This window comes from Bubalus bubalis, chromosome 1, assembly GCF_019923935.1.
Source record: "Bubalus bubalis isolate 160015118507 breed Murrah chromosome 1, NDDB_SH_1, whole genome shotgun sequence".
Lineage (NCBI taxonomy): Eukaryota > Metazoa > Chordata > Mammalia > Artiodactyla > Bovidae > Bubalus > Bubalus bubalis.
Window position 1 is genome coordinate 197231878 of NC_059157.1, and position 26704 is coordinate 197258581.

Below are 26704 nucleotides of genomic sequence, written 5' to 3' on the forward strand. Positions count from 1 at the left end.
ATACCCTGTAAAACCAAGAAGGGATTCCAGCAAAAGTGGATGCTACAGTTATGTTGTTGCTCAGTTGCTCAATTGTATCTGACTCTTTGCAAACCCATGCATGGCAGCACGCCAGGCCTCCCCGTCCTTCAGCATCTCCCTGAGCTCGCTCAAACTCATGTCCATTGAGTCGGTGAGGCCAGCCAACCCTCTCATCCTCTGTCATCCCCTACTCCTCCTGACTTCAATCTTTCCCAGCATCAGGATCTTTGGCAATGAGTCAGCTCTTCACATCAGGTGGCCAAAGTATTGGAGTCTCAGCTTCAGCATCAGTCCTTCCAATGAATATTCAGGGTTGATTTCCTTTAGGATTGACTGGTTGGATCTCCTTGCAGTCCAAGGGACTCTCAAGAGTCTTCCCCAACACCACAGTTCAAAAGCATCAATTCTTCAGCCCTCAGTCTCCTTTATGGTCCAACTCTCAAATCCATACATGACTACTAGAAAAACTATAGCTTTGATATGCACCTTTGTCAGCAAAGTAATGTCTCTGCTTTTTAATACGCTGTCTAGGTTTGTCATAGTTTTTCTTCCAAGGAGCAAGCTGTAGACCATCCTTCCCTCACAGAGACACGTAATTAACCACAATATATAGACCAGAACCACTCCATGAGAACTCTAGCACCCAACTGAGAAGCTGAAACACCCAATCCACTGTAAAACTAAGAAGGGATTCCAGCAAAAGGGGATGCTACAATTACATTGTTGTTTAGTCACTTGGTCATGTCCATCTCTTTGTGACCCCATGGACTGCAGCACACCAGACTTCCCTGTCGTTCACCGTCTCCTGAAGCTTGCTCAAACTCATGTCCATTGTAACTCCTATAACTCAGCAGCAACAAAATCAAACAACTCAATTAAAAATGGGAAAAAGACTGGAAGAGTCATTTTTCCAAAAGTGATGTATAAATGGTCAATAAGTATTGGAAAAATATTCAACTTTGCTAATCATCAGAGAAGTATAAATCAAATCACAATGAGATATCACTTCACACTCATTAGGATGGCTAATATCAAAAATACACAAAAGACAAGTGTCGCCAAGGAGGTGGAGAAATTGGAATCCTTGTTCCAAATGATGGGATTGTAAAATGGTTTGACTACTGAGTTCCAGATCAACATGGCAGAGTAGGAAGATCATGGACTCTCCTCCTTCCGTGGACACAGCAAAACTACAGCTATACATACAACAAGTATCTCTGAGACTGACCCAAAGGCGAACTGAACGGATTTCCTATGACTAAGGTTATAAAGAAAAGGCCACACAGAGATGGAAAGTGGGGCAGAGATGCAATCCTGTACCTGGCAACTTTCTCTGGGGGTGGAAGTGCTGGAAAACACCAACTTTTTTTTTAATAGTTATGGAAAACACTATCACCCAGCTGGCCTGGTGCTGGCAGGCACTGTCTCTATCACTCTCCATCAACCTAGCTAAAACCATGCACCCCACTTCAGTGATCTGTCCCATCTAAAGCAGCTCCCACCCCACCCGACCTTGCAGGTGGCCCTGGCTGAAATCAAGCCCCTCCAAAGCGGCTTCTGCTCTGGGGACCAGCCCCGCACACCAGCACCCCCACATCAGTTGTGGCCCACCCACAACAGGAGGACACACGCACATGTCCACTCACGGATCACCACTGGAGCACCCGGCTCCGGTGACAGGGGGAGGAGTGTGCCACTGAGCTCCACAGGGCTTTCTACATAAAGCCACTCTTTCACGGCCAGGAGATACAGTTGACATAGCTGATCCATAGAAACAAACACAGAAAGTCAGGCAAAATGAGACGAAAAATACCTGCCAAACAACTTACCCGCTAAAGGAGCTCAAAGTAATAAGCATGCTCATCAAACGGGGAGAGGAAAGGATGAACTCAGTGAGAACATCAGCAAAGAGGCAAAAATATTAAAAAGAAGTAGCCAGAAATGAAGAATATAACAACCGAAATGAGAAATGCACCAGAGGAATCAATTGCAGTTTAGAGCATACAGAAGAATGAGTCATCAGTCTGGAAGACAGAATAGTGGGAATCATCCAATTGGAAAAGAAAAAAGACTTTTAAAAAATGATAGTTTAAGGGATCTCTGGGAAAACATCAAGCATACTAATGTTCACATTATAGGGGTCCCAGAAGGAGAAGAGAGAGACAGAAAGGGACAAAAGACCTATTTGAAGAAATAACGGCTGAAGATTTCTTTAAACTGGGGAAGGAAACACATCCGAGTCCAGGAATCTCAGAATCCCAAATGAAAAGAACCAAAAGACCCACATAAAGACATATTATAAGTGAAAAGTCAAAAGTTAAAGATAAAGAGAGAATCTTAAAAGCAGTAAGAGAAAAACAACTAGTTACATACAGGGGACCACCCAAAAGACTATCAGCTAATTTTCAGTAGAGACTTTATAGTTGGAAAGGACTGGAATGATATGTTCGAAGTGCTGAAAGGAAAAACCTACAATCAAGAGTACTCTACCTACCAAAGTTATGATTCAGATTTGAAAGAGAGATTTAGAGTTCCACCTGACCTGCCTCTTGAGAAACCTGTATGCAGGTCAGGAAGCATCAGTTAGAACTGGACATGGAACAACAGACTGGTTCCAAATAGGAAAAGGGGTACGTCAAGGCTGTATATTGTCACTCTGCTTATTTAACTTATATGCAGAGTACATCATGAGAAACGCTGGGCTGGAGGAAGCACAGGCTGGAATCAAGATTGTCGGGAGAAATATCAATAACCTCAGATATGCGGATGACACCACCCTTATGGCAGAAAGTGAAGAAGAACAAAAGAGCCTCTTGAGGAAGGTGAAAGAGGAGAGAGAAAAAGTTGGCTTAAAGCTCAACATTCAGAAAACGAAGATCATGGCATCTGGTCCCATCACTTCATGGCAAATAGATGGGGAAACAGTGGAAACAGCGGCTGACTTGATTTTTCTGGGCTCCAAAATCACTGCAGATGGTGACCGCAGCCATGAAATTAAAAGACGCTTACTCCTTGGAAGGAAAGTTGTGACCAACCTAGAGAGCATATTAAAAAGCATACACATTACTTTGCCAACAAAGGTCCATCTAGTCAAGGCTATGGTTTTTCCTGTGGTCATGTATGGATGTGAGAGTTGGACTATAAAGAAAGCCGAGTGCCAAAGAATTGATGCTTTTGAACTGTGGTGTTGGAGAAGACTCTTGAGAGTCCCTTGGACAGCAAGGAGATCCAACCAGCCCATCCTAAGGGAAATCAGTCCTGAATATTCATTGGAAGGACTGATGCTAAAGCTGAAACTCCAATACTTTGGCCACCTGTGCGAAGAGCTGACTCATTTGAAAAGACCCTGATGCTGGGAAAGATTGAGGGCAGGAGGAGAAGGGGACGACAGAGGATGAGATGGCTGGCTGGCATCACTGACTCAATGGACATGGGTTTGGGTGAACTCCAGGAGTTGGTGATGGACAGGGAGGCCTGGCGTGCTGTGGTTCATGGGGTCACAAAGAGTTGGACACGACTGAGTGACTGAACTGAACTGAACTGAGATGAGCAAAAGCTAAAGGAGTTCATCACAACTAAACTGGTCTTATAAAAAAATGTTAAAGGGACATCTTTAAACAGAAAAGTAAGGTCAAAATTAGAAACAAAGTTATAAAAGGAAAAAACTCATCACAAAGGAGGGCATTACAAAGTGATAAAAGGATCACTCCAATAGGAGGCTATAACACTGGGAAATACCTATGCACCCAACACAGGAGCAGCTGAGTACAAATATTAACAGACATAAAGGGAGGAATAGACAGCAGCACAATAATAGTAGAGAATTTTAGCACTCTACTTATATCAAAGGACAGATCACCCAGATGGAGTATCAATAAGGAAACATTGGCCTTCAGTGGCATATTATACCAGATGAATTGGACAGATATCTATAGAACATCCCACCAGAAAACAATAAAACACACGTTCTTTTCAAGCGCACAGGGAACATTTTCCAGGACAGGTCACATGATAGGCTACAAAACAAGTTCTGATGAATTTAAGAAGACTGAAATCACATCAAGAATCTTTTGTGACCACAATGTTACAAGGCTAGAAATCAACTACAAGGAAAAAAATGCAACATCCTCCCCGCCCCTCCAGTACATGTAGGCTAAACAACATACTTCTGAACAACCAATGGATCAACAAAAATCTAAAGGAAATAAAAAAATGCCTTGAGACTCATAAAAATGGAAACACAATGTTCCAAAATTTATGGGACACAGAAAAAGCAGCTCCAAGAGGGAGGCGGGTTTATAGTGATACAGATCTCCAACAGGAAACAAGAAATTTTCAAATAAACGATCTAACCTTACGCCTAAAAGAAGTAGGAAAAAAAGAATAAACAAAGCCTGAAGTTAACAGACAGAAGGAAATAATAAAGATCAGAATGGAAATAAATGAAATAGAGACTAAAAAGAAAATAAAAGACCACCAGATAAACAAAATTGATAAACCCTTTATCTAGACTTATCAAGGAAGAAGAGAAAGTGCTCTAATAAATAAAATCCACAATGAAAAGGAAATTATAACTGACACCAAGAAATATGAAGGATTATAAGAGGGTTAATACAAACAATTATACCCCAACGAATTGGAAAATCTAGAAGAAATGGATAAATTCTTAGAAACATGCACTCTTCCAAGACTGAAGCAGGAAGAATTAGAAAATCTGAACAGAGTGACCTCTAGTAATGAAACTGAATCAGTAAGTAAAAAATTCCAAAAAAACAAAGGCCAAGGACAAGATGGCTTTACATGTGAATTCTACCAAACTTGTAAAGAATTAACACCTATTCTTTTTTCAAACTACAGTTGACCCTTGAACAATGCAGGTTCAACTGCATGGGTCCACTTATACGAAGGTATTTTTCAATAGTAAATACTACAGTACTATATGGATTGTGGTTGATTGAATCCACAAACGTGAAGAGCCTGGATATGGAGGGCTGATTCTAAGTTATATGTGAATTAATATGCACATTTTCCAAGGGTCAACTGTATTTAAAAAAACTGAAGATGAAGGAATGCTTCCAAATTCATTCTATGAGGCCAACATCACACTGATACCAAAGATAGATACTACCAAAAAAAATTACAATCCAAAATTCCTGATGAACATATAGGCAAAAATCCTCAATAAAATATTAATCAATCAACTTCAACAGTACAGTAAAAGAATTATACACTATCAATAAGTAGGATTTATTCCAAAGATGCAAGAATGGTTCAATATTCACAAATCAATCATTGTGATATCCATATTAACAAAAAAGGATAAAATCCATACTGTAGGTGGATTCTTGATCATCTGAGCCACCAGAGAAGCCCATAAAACCCACATGATCATCTCACTAGAGGCAGAAAAATCATTTGACAAAATTCAACACCCATTTACAATAAAAATTCTCAACAAAGTGGGTATAGAGAGACCATACCTCAGCATAAAAAAGGCCATATACACAAATCTATAGCTAATATCATACTCACCAGTGAAAAGCTAAAATCTTTTTTTCTGAGATCATGAACAAGACAAGAAAACCAATTCTTTTCACTTTTATTCAACATAGCATTGGAAGACTTAACAAAGGCAATCAGACCACCAAAAAAAAATAAAAAGATAAAAGGCATCCAAATTGGAAAAGAAAAAATACAACTGTCATTATACAGATGACATGATACTATATACAGAAAATCCCAAAGACTCCACACACAAAAAAACTATTAGAACTAATAAATGAATTCAGTAAACTTATGAGATATAAAATCAATATACAGTAATCTGTTGCATTTCTATATACTCATAATGAACTGTCAGAAAGAGAAATTGAAAAATCAGTCCCATTTACAATTGCATCAAAAAATAAAACACTAGGCCTTCCTGATGGTACAGTAGTCAAGAATCTGCCTGCCAATGCAGGAGACATGGATTTGATCCCTCCTCCAGGAAGATCCCACATGCCAAGGAGCAACTCAGGCTGTATGCCACAACTCCTGAGCCTGTGCTCAGCAGCTCAGCACCTAGAGCTCACAGCAGGAGAAGCCACAGCAATTACTCAGCACCTAGAGCTCACAGCAGGAGAAGCCGCTGCTCAGCACCTAGAGCTCACAGCAGGAGAAGCCACTGCTCAGCACCTAGAGCTCACAGCAGGAGAAGCCGCTGCTCAGCACCTAGAGCTCACAGCAGGAGAAGCCGCTGCTCAGCACCTAGAGCTCACAGCAGGAGAAGCCGCTGCTCAGCACCTAGAGCTCACAGCAGGAGAAGCCCCTGCTCAGCACCTAGAGCTCACAGCAGGAGAAGCCCCTGCTCAGCACCTAGAGCTCACAGCAGGAGAAGCCACAGCAATTACTCAGCACCTAGAGCTCACAGCAGGGGAAGCAACTGCAATTACTCAGCACCTAGAGCTCACAGCAGGAGAACCCACTGCAATTACTCAGCACCTAGAGCTCACAGCAGGAGAAGCCACAGCAATTACTCAGCACCCAGAGCTCACAGCAGGAGAAGCCACTGCTCAGCACCTAGAGCTCACAGCAGGAGAAGCCACTGCTCAGCACCTAGAGCTCACAGCAGGAGAAGCCGCTGCTCAGCACCTAGAGCTCACAGCAGGAGAAGCCGCTGCTCAGCACCTAGAGCTCACAGCAGGAGAAGCCGCTGCTCAGCACCTAGAGCTCACAGCAGGAGAAGCCACAGCAATTACTCAGCACCTAGAGCTCACAGCAGGAGAAGCCACAGCAATTACTCAGCACCCAGAGCTCACAGCAGGAGAAGCCACTGCTCAGCACCTAGAGCTCACAGCAGGAGAAGCTACTGCTCAGCACCTAGAGCTCACAGCAGGAGAAGCCGCTGCTCAGCACCTAGAGCTCACAGCAGGAGAAGCCGCTGCTCAGCACCTAGAGCTCACAGCAGGAGAAGCCGCTGCTCAGCACTTAGAGCTCACAGCAGGAGAAGCCGCTGCTCAGCACTTAGAGCTCACAGCAGGAGAAGCCCCTGCTCAGCACCTAGAGCTCACAGCAGGAGAAGCCACAGCAATTACTCAGCACCTAGAGCTCACAGCAGGAGAACCCACTGCAATTACTCAGCACCTAGAGCTCACAGCAGGAGAAGCCACAGCAATTACTCAGCACCCAGAGCTCACAGCAGGAGAAGCCACTGCTCAGCACCTAGAGCTCACAGCAGGAGAAGCCGCTGCTCAGCACCTAGAGCTCACAGCAGGAGAAGCCGCTGCTCAGCACCTAGAGCTCACAGCAGGAGAAGCCGCTGCTCAGCACCTAGAGCTCACAGCAGGAGAAGCCGCTGCTCAGCACCTAGAGCTCACAGCAGGAGAAGCCACAGCAATTACTCAGCACCTAGAGCTCACAGCAGGAGAAGCCACTGCTCAGCACCTAGAGCTCACAGCAGGAGAAGCCGCTGCAGTGAGGAGCCCACGCACCGCAACTCGGGGGTAGCCCTCATTCACTGCAACTAGAGAAAGCCCAGCCACAGCAACAAAGCCCTAGTGCAGTATAAATAAATAAATCTTTTTTAAAAAGAATAAAATACCTAGGAATGAATTTAATCAGTAAGGTAAAGAGCTGATACTTGGAAAACTATAGGACATTGATGAAGGAAATTGAAGACAACACAAATAAGTGGAAAGATACACTGTATTCATGGACTGGAAGAGTTAATACTGTTAAAACGTCCAAACTACCTAAACCAATCTACAGATTCAATGCAACCCCTATAAATATACCAATGGCCTTTTTCACAGAAATGGGACAAATCATCTTAAAATATGCATGGAGCTATGAAAGACCCCAAATAGTCAAAGCAATCATAAGGAAGAACAACACTGAGCGTATCATACTCCCTGATTTCAAACTATACCACGAAGCTCTAATAATCAGAATTATAGCACTGGCGCAGAAACACAGCGACCTAAGGAACAGAATAGACAGAAACACAGCGACCTATGGGACAGAATAGACAGAAACACAGCGACCTATGGGACAGAATAGACAGAAACACAGCGACCTATGGAACAGAATAGACAGAGACACAGCGATCTATGGGACAGAATAGACAGAAACACAGCGACCTATGGGACAGAATAGACAGAAACACAGCGACCTATCTATGGGACAGAATAGACAGCTCAGAACGAAACCCACATGGACACCATCAGTTAATTTACAACAAAGGAAGGAGGGGAGGAAATGGTCTCTTCAATAAATGGTGCTGAAAAATTAGACAGCTACATGCAAAAAATTTAAAAAAAGGAAAAGAAAAAAGAAACTGTACTACTATCGTACACCATACACAAAAATAAACTCAAAATGGAGTACAGACTTAAATGTATGACTTGAAACCATAGGACATATAGCCTGTATGTCTTTGACACTGGTTTTAGCAATATTATTTTGGATTTGTCTCCTCAGGCAAGGGAAACAAAAACAAAGATAAACAAATGGGAATACATCAAACTAAGAAGCTTTTGCACAACAAAGGAAACCATCAACAAATTAAAAAGGCAACCAACTGAATGGGAGAAGATATTTATAAACAATATGTCCAATAAAGGTTTAATAAGGCTAAACTATAAACAGAACTCACACAACTCAACATTGAGAAAAACAATAATTAAAAAATGGGCAGAGAACCTGAATAGACATTTTCCCAAAGAAGATATACAGATAGTCAATAGACATATGAATAGACATCACTAATCATCAAGGAAATGCAAGTCAAAACCACAAGGAGATACCACCTCACACCTGTCGGAAAGTTATTATCTATTATTTTGTTATCAAAAAGACAACAAAGTATTGGCAAGATTGCGGAGAAAACAGAACCTGTATGCACTGTTGGTGGGAACATAAATTAGTGCAGCCACTATGGAAAATAGTATGGAGGTTCCTCAAAAAATTAAAATTAGAACTATCATATGATCCAGCAATTCTACTTCTGGGTACTTATTTGAAAAAAATGAAAACACTAATTTAAAGAGATATACGCACTTCTGCGTTCACTGCAGCACTATTAACAACAGCCAAGATATGGAAACCACCTGTGTCCATCCATACACTAATAGATAGAGGGTGATGCATGCAGTTGGCCCTTGAGAACCATGAGGATGAACTGTGTGGGTCCACTTACACAATTTTTCAATAAATAACTGCTATTACTATACAGTATACAGTTGGTGGAGTCTGTAGATTTACCTGTAGGTTGAACTGTGGATATAGAGGGCCAAATCAAAGTTATACACAGATTTTTTAAATTTACTTTTGGCTGTGCTGGGTCTTTGCTGCAGGAGCACGTCTCTTGTTCCATGAGCACGGGCTCCTCTCTAGTTGCGGGGTGCGGGATTCTCATTCTGGAGGCTTCTCTTCTCGTGGGCACAGGCTCTAGGCACGCAGGCTTTGGTGGTTGCGGCCGCAGGCTCCAGAGCACAGGACGGTTGTGGAGCACGGGCTTAGTTGCTCCTCGGCATGTGGCATCTTCCCGGAGCAGGAACTAAACCCGTGTTCCCTGCATTTGAAGGTGGATTCTTAACCACTGGACCACCATGGATTTACAACCACACAGAGGGTTGGTGTCTATAACTACTGGGGTTAATCAAGGGTTAACTGTATATACAAGGGTATATTACCATTAAAAAAAAAAAAAGGAAAACTTGCCATTTGTGACAATATGGATTCACTTAGTATTATTATAAGTGAAGTAAGTCATACAGAGAAAGACAAATATTGTATGGTTTCACTTATATGTATAATCTAAAAAAACAAAAGAAATAAACATGTACAACAAAACGGAAACTCTTAGATACGGAGAACAAACTGCTGGCGGCCAGAGGAGAGCAGGTGGGGAGCTGGGCAAAAGAAGTGAAGGGGATTAAGAGGTACAGACTGCTACTTATAAGATAAATGACTTCGGGGACTGTAATGTATGTAACAGCATAGGGGGCATAGTCAATTGTAGTAACTTTTTATGGTGGCAGATGGTTACTAGGGGGCTTCCCAGGAGGTGCTAGCAGTGGGGAAAAAAACCTGTCTGCCAATGCAAGAGATGTTAGTGATGCAGGTTTGACCCCTGGGTTGGGAAGATTCTTGGAGGAGGGCATGGCAACCCACTCCAGTACTCTTGCCTGGAGCATCACATGGACAGAGGAGCCTGGCGGGCTACAGTCCACGGGGTCTCACAGAGTCGGACGCAACTGAAGCGATGGCACGCATGCATAGTGACTAGATGTATCATGGTGATCAGTTTGTATTGCATATAAATGTCAAATCACTGTGCTGCCCACCTGAAACTAACAAGATGCTGTACGTCAACTATACTTCAGTAAAAAGGGGAGATAGTACAACTGCTGTGGAAAATAGCACTGACGTTCCTCAGAAACTTAAAAACAGAACTACCGTATGATCCAGCCATTCTACTTCTGAATTTATAGCCAAAGAATTAAACACAGGGTCTCACAGAAATATTTGTACACCATGTTCACAACAGCATTACTCACAACCACCAAAGGCAGAAGCAACCCAAGTATCTGTTGACTGATGAACAAAGTACGGTATATACGTAAGATGGAATTCTAATTTTATTTCCTTCCTTAAGTGGGAAGGAAGTTCTGTCACATGCTACAACATGGATGAAGCTTGAGGGCATTATGCTAAGTGAGGTAAGTCAGGCACAAAGAGATAAAACTTGTATGGTTCCACTCATCTGAGGTATCTAAAGTATTCAAATTCATAGAAACAGAGCAGGATACAAGGCTGGGGAAAGGGCAATGTTATTTAATGGGTAGAGAGTTTCAGTTTTGCAAGATGAAGTTCTGTTTCACAACAATGTGAGTATAGTTAACACTATTGAACTGTACACTTAAAAATGGTTAAAATAGTAAATTTGGGGTTTTTTTCTTTACCAGTTAAAAAATAGCTGGTAAACTGGTATGATGCCCCTTAACTGGCTTAACCATTCTTCTACTAGTCATTCAGATCAGAAGTCAGCAAACTGTTTCTTAAAGGACCAGATAGTAGATATTTTAGGCTTTGTTGGCCATAGTCTCTGCTGTTATAGCAGGAAAGAAGACGTAAACAATACGTCCTCTGGGGAGGCTGTGCTTCGGTGCAACAGCATCTGCAAAAGTAAGAGGAAGGCCAGCACGTGCTGAGCCTGGGTTTAGACTGTTTCTAAAATTTCTAATTTCTAATATTATAAAAATGCTGCTAATGAATGTCTTTGTGGAAAAAGTCTATATATATTATTTATATAATATATATACTTTCCTAAGTTGTTTTTTTTTTTTTAATCGACTTCTGCTTCATTGACTATGCTAAAGCCTTTGACTGTGTGGATCACAACAAACTGTGGAATATTCTTAGTGAGATGGGAATACCAGACCACCTGACCTGCCTCCTGGAAAACCTGTTTGCAGGTCAAGAAGCAACAGTTAGAACCAGACATGGAACAATAGACTGGTGCCAAACTGGGCAAGGAGTACATCAAGGCTATATATTCTCACCCTGCTTACTTAACTTCTATGCAGACTACATCATGGGAAATGCAGGGCTGGATGAAGCACAAGCTGGAATCAAGACTGCTGGGAGAAATATTAACAACATCAGATATGCAGATGATACCACTTTAATGGCAGAAAGTGAAGAAGAACTAAAGAGCCTCTTGATGGAGATGAAAGAGGCGAGTGAAAAAGTTGGCTTAAAACTCAACATAAAAAATGAAGATCATGGAAAATAGATGGGGAAAATATGGAAACAGTGTCAGATTTCATTTTCTTGGGCTCCAAAATCACTGTGGATGGTGACAGCAGCCACGAAATTAGAAGACGCTTACTCCTTGGAAGAATAGCTATGACAAACCTAGACAGTGATTAAAAAGCAGAGACATCACTTTTCCAACAAAAGTCCATATAGTCAAAGCTATGGTTTTCCCAGTAGATATATATGGATGTGAGAGTTGGACCATAAAGAAAGCTGAGCACCAAAGAAACGATGCTTTTGATCTGTGGTGTTTGAGAAGACTCTTGAGAGTCCCTTGGACTGCAAAGAGATCAAACCAGTCAATCCTAAAAGAAATCAACCCTGAATATTCATTGGAAGGACTGATGCTGAAGCTGAAGCTCCAATACTTTGGCCACCTGATGTGAAGAGCTGACTCATTTGAAAAGACCCTGATGTTGGGAAAGACTGAAGGCGGGAGGAGAAGGGGACCTCAGAGGATGAGATGGTTGGATGGCATCACCGACTCAATGAACATGAGTTTGAGCAAGCTCAGGGAGATAGTGAAGGACAGAGAAGCCTGGCATGCTGCAGTCTATGGGGTTACAAAGAGTCAGACATGACTTAGTGACTGAACAAGAATAACAATAGATAGATAGATAGATGAACAAAGTGTGGTATATACATAAAATGGAATTTTATTTTATTTCCTTCCTTAAGTAGGAAGGAAGTTCTGTCACATGCTAGAACATGGATGAAGCTTGAGAATATTATACTAAGTGAAATAAGCCTATATATAATAGCCTGTATATTATATATACTGTATATACAGTAATACTATGTATATATAGTAACTTTTCTTAGGAAAGTATATATATTATATGTATATTATATACTTTATTTTCTTAGGAAAGAATTCTACAAATGAAGTTAATAGAAGAAAATTACAGCTATTTCTAAGGTCCTTGATGCACACTCTTGGATACGGCTTGAAGCTGCTTTCTGATCCTGATTCAGCAACACCTTTGGACTCTGCCGAGGCAGTACCTTGAATGGAGCTCTCCTAAGTTCTAAGGCTGCGCCACCCGGTTCAGCTCCCCCACCTTGTCTCTGCCCCTCCAGGTCTGCCAGGCCCTTTACCCTCGGCCAGCATGCCATCTGCCTCCTGCTCAACCCGTCCACCGACCCGTGTGCTACCTTTTCCTTCCCAGCCCACGAGTCAGTCAGTCCTCACGTGCAGACTACACACAGGGACTTCCTCCAGCTCCTCCTGGAAACCCGTCTAAATGATGGCAAAAGGACCCTGTACCGCACAAAACCACACAGAGACGATAAAACGTGGTGGGGCTTGAACACAGAAGGATGAGTAGCCGCTGACTTGTAGATGACATGCTGAATCTGAGGCCCAGGGTGAGGAAAGGCAAGGAGCAACTCGGCCTGCGCTGAGGACTCCCACAGGCTCCGTGGCCCAGGACTTGGTGGTACCAGCTGTTTCCAGAAGTGTGGGTGCAGACGGGACTGAACACAGAAGGACTGGATGACAGTCACTAGAGAGTGTCTCTAACCCCATGTTCACACAGCCAGACCACTGCACGGCCCCAAGCCCGCAACAAGACTAAACGGCTAAAAACACAAGTCTCTGGATAAAGGCACAGCAGCAGCTGTGGGGACGGGGCACCGGCCTGAAGACAGCACGATGCTAGAGATTCTCACAGGGGACTGAGGGTTGAGATCCGCCCCACTCCTCGCTGGCTTGGCTCCCAGACCATGGGTAGCTAGGACGGTATCTTCTAGGCACATACTGGAAGATACTTTCTGGAGAGACCTAAAGATACAAAAACATGGGTTACATAAGGCAACAGGTGGCTTGCCATACAGAGAAGCCCACATCGTCAACTCCCCCTGATGCTCAAAGTTCTCAGCAGCTTTTTAGCTCCCCATTTTAAAATATGAACGGAAAACCAAGGATCACCACAAATCTGAGGAAAGCCTCTAACAATAAAGGTAGAGACCAAAACAGGAAAGGGAAAAAAAAAAGGAAATGGAGGGTGATGACTGGGCCTCTGAACATCCAGATAGGTTAGATATTATTTCTGAGTGTGTCTGTGAGGGTGTTTCTGGATAAAGCTAACGTTTGAATCAGTAGGCTGAGTCGAGCAGATTGCCCTCCCCGTGTGGGTGGGCCTCACCCAGTCTGCTGAGGGCCTGTGCAGAATGAAAGCCTAAGTAAGAAAGAATTCTTTGCCTGTCTGTATCTGGGTCATTGGTCTTCTTCCGCTTTCAGACTCAGACTTGAACTTAAACATCAACAGTCTTGCTTCTCAGGCTGTCACACGCAGACTAAAATTATCCTGTCTGCTCCCCGAGGCCCCCAGCTTGAAAACTGTAGATCCTGGACTTCCCAGCCTCCATAACTGTGTAAGCCAACTCCTTATAGTAAACCAACCTCTCTCTCTCATTTATTTTTAAATTGCCCATCTCTTTGCTTTGTCGTGAATTTCTCTATTCCCCTCCTGTTTTTTCGTCTTCAATGTCAGACACTTATTTGTTTTGCTAACAATTTATATTATCCTTAATAAACCCCCCAAATCCATCCATTTGTCTGTCTGTTAAATGTCTTCACTTGTTTGAGAAGATAAAGAACATCTAACTGTGTGGATAAAATAAAATAACAAAATTATAATAAAAACACTGACCAAATAAATATTATATATTTATATAATTATAAATGTATATATTATTATACATACAACATATATTATATATAATTATATATATATTGGTTCACTTTCTCCAGAGAATCCAGACTAATACAGAGACTATACAGGGAGATAAAAACATAAACCTCACCTCTAAGGAGAAAAATTAGAATCAAAACTTATTTTTTCCCAATGAAAAATTAAATATTGAAGAATATGATTTTGTCAAATAGGGTTGAGAAAACAACAATCACAGAAAACTAACCAATCTGATCACATGGACCACAGCCTTGTCTAATTCAATGAAACTATGAGCCATGTCGTGTGGGGCCACCCAAGACAGACGGGTCATGGTGGAGAGTTCTGACAAAATGTGGTCCACTGGAGAAGGGAATGGCAAACCACTTCAGTATTCATGCCTTGAGAATGCCATGAACAGTATAAAAAGGATTGCGTTTTGGAGAGTCACAAATTATTGCAATATCTAACATTTTTGACCAACCTTCAAAGAACTGATTTTTTTCTCCTTTGGGAGACAATACTGCCCCTGTGCAGAGTGTATGCCTTAGATCAGAGAGGACATTACTTCTGTGAAATAAGACTCAGTTGCTATTTTAAAAATGGACATTGAAAGAATAATATAATAATATAATTAAAATTATAAAAGCAGAAATTTAAAAACTCAGTGAAAGGATTGTGAGCAAGATCTCCCAGAAAGCAAAATGCTGAGAAAGAGGATGGCAGAGGAGGAGAGGACAGGTTGCAAAATGATGGCATCAGTTCAGGAAGCTTGACGTTTTCCTAATGAAAGTTCCAGAAAGAGAGAAAACACAGATGGGGTACGTGTGTGTTTGTTTTAGTGGTGAGGAATAATTCGAGTAAATTTCCCCAAAGGACTGAAGAATATGCATTTCCAAACTCAAAGCAGCCAGGGAGAGCCAAGAGCAGCAGATGAAACCCCCTTCCAAAGCACCTCCCCAAGACTCCAGAGCACTGGGAGCAAAAAGACTGTCCTGAGATACCCATTCTCTTACTCCCGGGAGGTGTCTTCCAGCTCCCAGTCGGTAAGAATCTCAAGGGTGGACAAGGTTTTTCTAGCAGATTTGTCACAAGGATTTCGGCTCATTTAACCCAAGATGTTTTGAAAGGAGTGCTGAGGACTAGATCACTTTTTCCCTTACTGTAGAAGCAATATATGCTCATTACAGAAAACATGGACATTTCAGAAAAGTATAAAGAAGAAAAAGCATCAGCTATAATTGAAAAAAAAAATCTGAACATTTCTTTCTTTACCAGCATGGAACTTTCTTTCTCAAGCTTTATTCCTTTCATAGGAAAAAGGAGCCTCAATGTATTTATGATTATTTCTAATTAGAGTTGACTATATATTTTTGGTTTCCAAACATTCATTTTTAATCAAAGGAAAACTGCTTCACAATATTGTGTTGGCCTCTGCCACACAGCAGCGTGAGTCAGCCATAGGTGTACATGTCTCCCCTCCCTCTTGAACCCCCTCCCCCTCCCACCCCTTCCCACCCCTCTAGGTTGTTACAGAGCCCCGGTTTGAGTTCCCTGAGTCACACAGCAAGCCCCCATTGGCTACCTGTTTTACAGGCTGTGTGTGTGCGCGTCCACGTCACTCTCTCCATTCATCCCTCCCACCCTCCCCCCCGACCTGTGTCCATGAGTTCTGTCTTGCCTCTCCATTGTTGCCCTGTAAACAGGTTCATCAGGTACATCTTCCTAGATTCCATACACATGCATTTTTATAGGATATTAGTTTTTCTCTTTCTGACTTACTTCACTCTGTATAATAGGCTCTAGGTTCATCCACCTCATTAGAACTGACTCAAACGTGTTCCTTTTTGTGGCTGAGTAATATTCCATTTGGAGAAGGCAATGGCACCCCACTCCAGTACTCTTGCCTGGAAAATCCCATGGACAGAGGAGCCTGGTAGGCTGTAGTCCATGGGGTTGCTAAGAGTCAGACACGACTGAGCGACTTCGCTTTCACTTTTCACTTTCGTGCATTGGAGAAGGAAATGGCAACCCACTCCACTGTTCTTTCCTGGAGAATCCCAGGGACAGGGGAGCCTGGTGGGCTGCCCTCTATGGGGTTGCACAGAGTTGGACACGACTGAAGTGACTTAGCAGCAGCAGCAGCAGTAATATTCCATTGTGTATACACCACAGCTTCTTTATCCAGTCATCTGTCGGTGGACATCTAGGTTGCTTCCATGTCCTAGCTATTGTAAATAGTGCTGCAATGAACGTTGGGGTATACGCGCCTTTTTCGGTTTTGGTTTCCTCAGGGTATATGCCAAGTAGTGGGATTGCTGGGTCGTATGGTAGTTCTGCTGCTGTTGCTGTTAAGTCGCTTCAGTTGTGTCCGACTCTGTGCGACCCCATGGACGGCAGCCCACCAGGCTCCCCCACCCCTGGGATTCTCCAGGCAAGAACACTGGAGCGGGGTGCCATTTCCTTCTCCAACGCAGGAAAGTGAAAAGAGAAAGGGAAGTTCTACTCTCAGTCTTTTCAGGAATCTCCATACCATCTTCCATAGTGACTGTATCAACTTATACTTCAACCAACAGTCCAAGAGTTTCCCTTTTCTTCACACCCTCTCCAGCATTTATTATTTGTGCTTCTTTTTGGCCATTCTGACCAGTGTGAGGTAATATCTCTCTGTAGTTTTGATTTGCATTTCTCTAAAAAGCCTCTTGATGAAAATGAAAGGGGAGAGTGAAAAATCTGGCTTAAAGCTCAACATTCAGAAAACAAAGATCATGGCATCCGGTCCCACCACTTCATGGGAAATAGATGGGGAAACAGTGGAAACAGTGTCAGACTTTATCTTTTTGGGCTCCAAAATCACTGCACATGGTGACTGCAGCCATGAAATTAAAAGACGCTTACTCCTGGGAAGAAAAGTTATGACCAACTTAGATAGCATATCGAAAAGCAGAGACATTACTTTGCCAACAAAGGTCTGTCTAGCCAAGGCTATGGTTTTTCCAGTGGTCATGTATGGACGTGAGAGTTGGACTGTGAGCTGAGTGCCAAAGAATTGATGCTTTTGAACTGTAGTGTTGGAGAAGACTCTTGAGAGTCCCTTGGACTGCAAGGAGATCCAACCAGTCCATTCTAAAGGAGATCAGCCCTGGGTATTCTTTGGAAGGAATGATGCTAAAGCTGAAACTCCAGTACTTTGGCCACCTCATGTGAAGAGTTGACTCATTGGAAAAGACTCTGATGCTGGGAGGGATTGGGGGCAGGAGGAAAAGGGGACGACAGAGGATGAGATGGCTGGATGGCATCACTGACTTGATGGACATGAGTCTGAGTGAACTCCAGGAGATGATGATGGACAGGGAAGCCTGGCGTGCTGTGATTCATGGGGTCTCAAAGAGTCGGACACAGCTGAGTGACTGAACTGAACTGAAATGAGCCATGTTGAGCATCTTCTCATGTGTTTATTAGCCATTTGCTTGTCTTCTTTGGAGAAAAGTCTGTTTAGGTCTTTTTGCCCACTTTCTGTTGGACTGTTTTTCTGGTATTCAGTTTTATGAGCTGCTCGCATATTTTAGAAATTAATCCTTCGTTGGTTGTTTCATTCATTATTCCTTTTCTCCCACTCTGAGGGTTGTCTTTTCACCTTGTTTGTAGTTTCCTAGGCTGTGCAAAAGCTAATTAGATCCCACTTGTTTATTTTTCTCTTTATTTCAATTACTTTGGGAGGTGAGTCACAGAGGATCTTGCTGTGATTCAATAGAGTTGACTGTATTTTTAGCAGTTATAATTCCTCTGGGAATTGTCTAGTTTTGATGGTCTTGATATTTTTCTCGATGTGCTTGGTAAGATATCCTGGAGGAGCTGTGTGCCACATTCTCATCTCTACAGCCATCCCAGACCACAGCAGACGATGCTTGTGCTGTGAGCGTGTGGAAATGCTCTTTCTAAGCGATGCCAGTTGCTGCACTCGGGTTTCCGGTCGTCTTTCTTCCTGTTCCTCTTTCCTCTGGTGTCGTGGGGGTTTGGGTTCCTCTCTGTTGCTCTGGCTTAGTGAAGACATGGCCGGGGCTGCCCCTCAGCACATGCCCGCACTCTCCTCCCTTCCAACCCTGTGCTTCAGCCACAGGGACCCCACGGGGCTCTCTGTCCCGCTAGCACCTACTGAACACCATCCAATGAAATGTCACACATTGGAGGGGGGCAGACAGCAAAAATGAAGGGAAAAAAAAAAAAAACACAGCTGATTTTATTTTTGCTTTCGGTAGTGGAGCCTATTTAAGTTTCTGTTAAATATTTGTTCCTCAACAGCAAATTTGGTCCTGGAGTGTTTTTCTCTCTTGGTGGACATAATTTATTTCATGATTTCCCCTCCCTTAATGGACGACTGTGAAATACGGAGCCAAAGGCTGTCAAAGTTTAACTGAATAACGTGGGAGGCAAACAAGGGTCCACACCGCGGTTCCCTCTCTTGCTTTAAACCCAGACAATCACAAAAGCAAGTCCACAGAACCATCCGGGAATGAGGAAGAGGCCTTGCAGCCCACCTTAGAGTCCATTGCCGAAAAATGTTGTCATAAGTAGGCAACGGAGAATGAACGCTGGATAGAAGCACCCTTGCTTTCTCATCCCCACAGTGAGGCAAAGATTGATCTTATGAGCTAAACTTGACCTAGAAAACGTATTTGTAAGATTTGCCCTTCCTCTTCAAAGACAACAAAAATGGACACACTTCAAAGGCAATTAAGATCGGGCCGAGGAAGGCCAGTGGGACTATTTGGCTTCTATCGCCACCTTGTGGTGGTTCATTCAAATCCCAGGCCCTTTCAAAGGGTCCTGTAGGACCGAATATTGACAGCCTTCGTGAAGAGTGTGGATTAAGTCATTTTCTTAGGCGATAAAAACTAACAGAAATAACGAGAACTTACCTGTAACTCTACAGTAAACAAAGCACTCATTTAGTCCTGGTAGCAGTCCCATGCTTCAAGTAGCAGGATCTCAGTCCTAGAAACATGAAGGCCAAGGCTTGAAGAAGCAGGCTACTTGTATGGGGCATCCTGGACTTAAACCCAGATGTTCATATTCTAAATAGCGTTAATACAATTAGAATTGTTGCATGCAGTAGACATAAAAACTCAAAAGAAATTAATAGTACCATATAGTATTGCCTATGGTATGTTGTTGTTCAGTAGCTCAGTTGTATGAGCAACCCTGCAACCTCTGCAGCACGCTAGGCTTCCCTGTCCTTCACCATCTCCTGAAGTTTGCTCAGTTCAGTTCAGTTCAGTCACTCAGTCGTGTCTGACTCTTTGTGACCCCATGAACCGCAGCACACCAGGCCTCCCTGTTCACCACCAACTCCTGGAGTTTGCCCAAACTCATGTCCATTGATTGGTGATGCCAATGGCAATGCCAATCTCATCCACTGTCATCCACTTCTCCTCCTGCCCTCAGTCTTGCCCAGCATCAGTGTTTTTTCAAATGAGTCAGTTCTTTGCATCAGGTGGCCAAAGTATTGGAGTTTCAGCTTCAGCATCAGTCCTTCCAAGACCACAGTTCTCCAACACCACAGTTCAAAAGCATCAATTCTTCAGCACTCAGCTTTCTTTATAGTCCACTCTCACATCCATACATGACCACTGGAAAAACCATAGCCTTGACTAGACGGACCTTTGTTGACAAAGTAATGTCTCTGCTTTTTAACATGCTATCTGCTGCTGCTGCTGCTGCTGCTGCAAAGTCGCTTCAGTCGTGTCCAACTCTGTGCGACCCCATAGACGGTAGCCCACCAGGCTTCCCCATCCCTGGGATTCTCCAGGCAAGAACACTGGAGTGGGTTGCCATTGCCTTCTTCAATGCATGAAAGTGAAAAGTGAAAGTGAAGTCGCTCAGTTGTGTCCGACTCTAGCGACCCCATGGACTGCAGCCTACCAGACTCCTCCGTCCATGGGATTTTCTAGGCAAAAGTACTAGAGTGGGATGCCATTGCCTTCTCTGAATATGCTATCTAGGTTGGTCATAACTTTCCTTCCAAGGAGTAAGTGTCTTTTAATTTCACGGCTGCAGTCACCATCTGCAGTGATTTTGGAGCCCCCCCAAAATAAAGTCAGCCACTGTTTCCACATCTATTTGCCATGAAGTGATGGGACCAGATGCCATGATCTTAGTTTTCTGAATATTGAGCTCTAAGCCAACTTTTTCACTCTCTTCTTTCACTTTCATCAAGAGGCTCTTTAGTTCTTCTTCACTTTCGGCCATAAGTGTGGTGTCACCTGCATATCTGAGGTTATTGATATTTCTCCCAGCAATCTTGATTCCAGCTTGTGCTTTATCCAGCCCAGCGTTTCTCATGATGTACTCTGCATATAAGTTAAATAAGCAGGGTGACAATATACAGCCTTGACGGACTCCTTTCCCAATTCGGAACCAGTCTGTTGTTCCATGTCCGGTTCTAATGTTGTTTCCTGACCTGCATACAGGTCTCTCAGGATGCAGGTCAGGGGGTCTGGCATTCCCATGTCTTTGAGAATTTTCCGCAGTTTGTTGTGATCCAGTCAAACAGTCACACTGTGTGATCAAACAGACCACACAAACTGTGTGATCAGACACAGTCAAAGGCTTTAGCATAGTCAATGAAGCAGAAGTCAATGCTTTTCTGGAATTCTCTTCCTTTCTCTATGATCCAACTGATGTTGGCAATTTGTTCTGTGGTTCCTCTGCCTTTTCTAAATCCAGCCTGTACATCTGGGAGTTCTCGGTCCATGTACTGTTGAAGCCTAGCTTGGAGAATTTTGAGCATTACTTTGCTAGCATGTGAAATAAGTGCAATTGTGTGGTAGTGTGAACATTCTTTACCATTGACTTTCTTTGGGATAGGAATGAAAACTGACTTATTCCAGTCCTGCGGCCACTGCTGAGTTTTCCAAATTTGCTGGCATATTGAGTGCAGCACTTTCACAGCATCATCTTTTAGGATTTGAAATAGCTGGAATTCTGTCAGCTCCACTAGCTTTGTTTGTAGTGATGCTTCCTAAGGCCCATTTGACTTTGCACTCCAGGACTCCTGGCTCTAGGTGAGTGACCACAGAATCATGGTTATCTGGGTCATGAAGATTTTTTTTGTATAGTTCTTCCTGTGTTCTTCTACCTCTTCTTAATATCTTCTGTTTCCGTTAGGTCCATACCATTTCTGTCCTTTATTGTTTCCATCTTTGCATGAAATGTTCCCTTGATATCTCTATTTTTTTTTTTGAAGAGATCTCTAGTCTCATCCATTCTATTGTTTTCCTCTATTTCTTTGCATTGATCACTTAGGAAGCCTTTCTTATCTCTCCTTGCTATTCTTTGGAACTCTGCATTCAGATGGGTATATCTTTCCTTTTCTTCTTTGCCTTTTGCTTCTCATCTATTTGTAAGGCCTTCTCAGATAACTATTTTGCCTTCCTGCATTTATCTGGGGGATGGTTTTGATCACTGTTTCATTTACAGTGTCACACACCTCTGTCCATAGTTCTTTAGGCACTCTATCAGATCTAATCCCTTGAATCTATTTGTCTCTTCCACTGGATAATCACAAGGGATTTGATTTAGGTCATACCTGAATGGTCTGGTGGTTTTCCCTACTTTCTTCAATTTAAGTCTGAATTTGGCAATAAGGAGTTCATGATCTGAGTCACAGTCAGCTCCTGGTCTTGTTTTGCTGACTGTAGAGAGTATACACTGTACATGGTATACAGTGTATGTATGTACGTAGTATAATGGGCTGCCCAGGTAGGACTAGTGGTAAAGAACCCACCTGCCAACACAGGAGACATCAAAGACGTGGATTTGATCCTTGGTTTGGGAAGACCCTCTGGAGGAGATGAAAACCCTCTCAAGTATTCTTGCCTGGAGAATCCCATGGACATGAGAGGCTGGTGAGCTATGGTCCATAGGAGCGCAAGGAGTCAAACACACTGAAGCAACTTAGCACACATGTGTAGTATAATAAATATCCTATACTATATATAGTATACACCTTACTCTAGAGGGAGATAGTACTTGTGCTATTTTCTATAGCACTATAAACCAGTATTCACTACCTTTCTGGGGCTATTTCCTGCCTGTGAAAACAAGGCAATATTGGTTGACTCTTGGCAGTCTGATTTAGCAAATGCTGTTACAGAGTTTCGCTACTAAACCAACTGTGGCCTTTTTTCCTGGGTCCTCTGGGCACCCAACCTGCACAAGTCCCTGCTTCTCTGTCTGGGGTGCAGTAATGGGGGGGTCCCAGGGAGAAGGGACATGGGAACACTGAGGCAAGAGAACTGAGGCCAGCTTTTACCCTCTCTTACCCCAGTCTACGGCCCAAACCATGACACTCATTCCCAGTTAACGGCACCTCATTCAGTTAACTGTATCTTACAACCCATGTATAGTAAGGTGGGGTCACTGAGATTACCTGGCGCAGTGTCAGAGCTGCACGTATCCTTGGGCCAGCTTTAAACATTCCCAGTGCACAAGTTGCAGCCTTTCCCTTATGGGGCAGTAGTCTGGGGCCATCAGTGCTCCTGAGGATGGACACAGCTCCAAGCTGTGCTTGGAGGAAACCATGTACCTTGCTCACAGGCCGACCACCGGCAGAGGGGCCTGTTCTTAGAGCCAGGTCCTTGTCAGCCTGCTCAGCGTGCTTCAGGTCCACTCCTGGCTCCAGGGCGTGTGGTGGGCCGGGTCAGCAACCTCCAGCAGGTCTCAAGACAGTTACCCAGGCCTTACAAGGAAGAAATCTGAGGTTCTGACAGAGTAAGGCCACAGTGACTTCGATGACAAAAGCCCACCCTTACCCGACCACCACTGCTCTCCAGTTCCTACTTCAAATATGCTGCCTTTATCCAGCTCAGCCATTAAAAGCCAAGTGACGCTGGTCGGAAGCAGTGGAGGAAAAGGGTGAAAGGGGCTCTGAGGAGCGGGCGTTGAGCGGCATGCCAGGGCTGAAGCAGGGTGTGGGACAAAGAGGGAAGAGCCTGGACTGGGGCGGGGGAGCCTGGGGCTGGTGGAGGTGCTCTGCTAACCAGCTGCTCTGGGGCTGGGGCTGCCCCTTGCTTAATGAGGCCTGTGAGCGCTCTCCCCTTGGTTTCTTCACAGGTTGATTTCAAAGGACAACTCTGTACTAAGCCCTCCTCAGTTTTGCTCTCAGCCAGGCTAGTCACCTTCCAGCCTTCAAAAGAAGGGGAGAGAACACACAGAGCCACACACCAGGTACAGTCAGCAGTTCCTCTTGCTTCCTGCCCGTCAAGACCCCTCCTGTCAGGGAGAGACGGCAGACGGCCGGCTCCCGGCGAGCACGTGGTCTGAGCCCACCGTGTGTCCCTCTCCTCTCCAGGAGCTCACTGCACAGAATACTTATGACTGTGTCCAGCCCCTCCCCGCGGGGGCCACCCCCTCTCAGAGGTGACAGGTTTTAGGGCCTTGGCTGGCTGCGTGGGCAGCCCAGACAATACACTCGAGACACGTTCTCATCAAGAGCTTTCTGCAAAAACGGAAACATAAAGGCTTCCAGGATCAACTCCTGTTGGCAGGCCAAAAGAACTCTGATTATACGAAGTAAAAGTTGTCACACAGGAAACAGGTTATGGACGGTCCCACAGGCCACCTCAGCACTGGGCATGGCGGTCCTGACCTCCTAGCAGCCCCCACCCCATGTCCCAGAGGAGTGCGGGGCCAGGTAACACGTGCAGGGTCTCAAGAACGAGGCAGAGGGGCATGGGGTGTTCTTGAGACGCAGCAGAAATGGAATTTGTCGACATTGGTCTTGAGGTGGCACACAAATGAACCAAAGCAGAGGAAAATGGGAAAATATGAGACAGTGGAAAAAGAGCACTCCTTCAAGCTAAAAATACATTTGGAGGTGTTATGTTGGTCTATCTGGCCTCCTTTTCCACGGGATTGTCTGACACACTGCTTGGAGGCACACTCAGACTTGCAGGAGTGATGAATGACATGGATCTCCTCAAGTGCTCAGGGCCCTTATGCATTTCTACGTGGAATCTTACTATGTTACACCATAAAACTTTCCTTTTCAGGCACTGCTATTATATTTGTATTTTTATTTGTATACACATTCTTTTAAAAAAGTTAAAATACAAAAATGAACAAAATAAAGAGTGACTTTAAATTTTGCTCGTCAAGGACAGGCACAGAGGTCAACCTAGCAAAAGGTCAGGATTCATGGCCTAGGTCGGGGGTAACAGGAACCGGGTTCTTCTGAGACTTTCGGAACTTGCTCTGAAGGAAAACCCTTGGCACACACAGTCCTTCTTTTTTATTCACCGTCTCACGAAACACATACTCATTCACCTCTTCTTCGTAACCTGTGTCCAGAAAGAGCCGCGCCAGGAATTCTGGAAGACAAGCAGATCAGCAGTGCTCACAGTCTGGATGCCACTGTACCCTGAGCAAGAGTCAGTGCAGCGGGGGCTGAGAACACCTCAATGCGAGGGGTAACAAGGCTCTGCTCTGGGAGCTGACACACTCCTACTTCTCTGTCAACAGAAACTCCCAACCATCACCAAGACGTTCACCAACCTGTCGCACGCTCCTCAACCCATCGGGACTCCCCACGAGCAGCACAGGCCCAGACCCTGCACTCAGTGTACGTGCACATATACAACATGTGTGTTCATGCAGTGGGTGTGTGTGCTCACTGTGTGCTCACAGTGTTCATAGTATGTGTGCTCATACAGTGTGTGTGTGCTCATTGTGTGCGCGCTCAGTGTGTGTGAGCTCACTGTGTGTGCGTTCACTCGTACAGTGCATTCATACAATGTATGTCCATACAGTGTGTGTGCTCACTCATATAGCGTGTGTGTGCTCCTACAGCATGTATGTGTGTGCACTCACTCATACAGTGTGGTCAGTGTGTGTGTTCATAGAGCATGTATGTGCTCATTCACAGTGTGTGCGCGCTCACTCATACAGTGTGTTCATACAGCATGTGTGTTCACTAATACAGTATGTTCACTTATACACACTGTGTGTGCTGTGTTCATAGTGTGTGTGCTCACTGTGTGTACTCATAGTATGTGTGTGTTCATATAGTCTGTGTGTGCTCAGTGTGTATTCAGTATGTGTGCTCACTCATAGTGTGTTCAGTGTGTGTTCTCACTCACAATGTGTGTTCACTCAGTATGCACTCACTCATAGTGTGTTCATAGTGTGTGCTCAGTGTGTGTACTCACTCATACAGTATGTGTGTTCATAGTGTATGTGTGCTCACTCACTGTGTTCATACAGTGTAAGTGCTCATTTACAGTGTATGTGTTCAGTGTGTGCACTCACTCTGTGCTCATACAGTGTGTACGCTCACTCAGTGTGTGCACTCACAGCGTGTGTTTGTTCATACAGTGTATGTGCTCACTGTGTGCGCTCACTCAGTGTGCACGCTCCCTCAGTATGTGTGCATGCATTCATACAGTGTGTGTGTGTGTGTGTGTGTGTGTGTGTGTACTCAATCTCTTTACATCAAGCTCCTCATCTATCCTGACATAACAGGGTGCAGAGAAAAAAAACATCTGATGGTGATAGCCTAAGGAAAAGTTAACCCGGGTAACACATCACTACATGTTAAGTAAAACAGAAGAATGGCTATGTGACTCTTATCAAGGGCATTACTCCAAAGAATGTACTTTGAAGCACTTTGCAGATATTACTACATCTTCTCAATTATTTATAATTGATTTAATCAGACTTCATGAATCCAAAACATTAAAACAAATTTTTAATTTTCACTGTGTATGTTCATGCTTTTGTAGTCTTAATGGTAATCACTAATTTTTAGCTTTATTTTTGAGTTTAAGAGAATATTTCAAGAAGTAACAAATGTAAAAATTAGAGCTTAAGAAGGTAATTATATTACGATTCATATTACAGGCATACCTCAGAGATACTGTGGGTTCAGTTCACTGCAATAAAGGCGAAAAAAGCAATAAAGTGAGCCTCACAAATTTTATGGTTCTCCAGTGTATATAAGTTATGTTTACACTATGCTGTGGTCTTTTAAGTGTGCAATAGCATTGTGTCTAAAAACACAATGTACAGACCTTAATTAAAAAATACTTTATTGTTAACCATCATTGGAGTCTTCAGTGAGTCTTAGCAGTAACATTAAAAGTCACTGATCACAAATCACCATAGCAAATATAATACTAATGAAAAAGTCTGAAATACTGCAAGACATG

The 26704-nt window shown here is 43.6% G+C and overlaps 1 protein-coding gene across 3 annotated transcripts in view; it reads right to left on the reverse strand.

The window, feature by feature from the left end:
• Positions 1-26704, reverse strand: part of METTL6 (methyltransferase 6, methylcytidine) — a 57660-nt gene that overhangs the window by 16831 nt on the left and 14125 nt on the right. Inside the window, exon 5 of one of the 3 annotated variants that reach the window (XM_006067996.4) lies at positions 24558-24868. The exons of 1 other annotated variant lie outside the window; for it this stretch is intronic. In XM_006067996.4, coding sequence (XP_006068058.1) covers positions 24687-24868 — 182 coding nt within the window. In that variant the 3' untranslated portion in view covers positions 24558-24686. Of the gene's footprint in view, positions 1-24557; positions 24869-26704 lie in introns of those variants that run through there. One more of the 3 variants, XM_025294122.3, reaches the window with a different exon arrangement.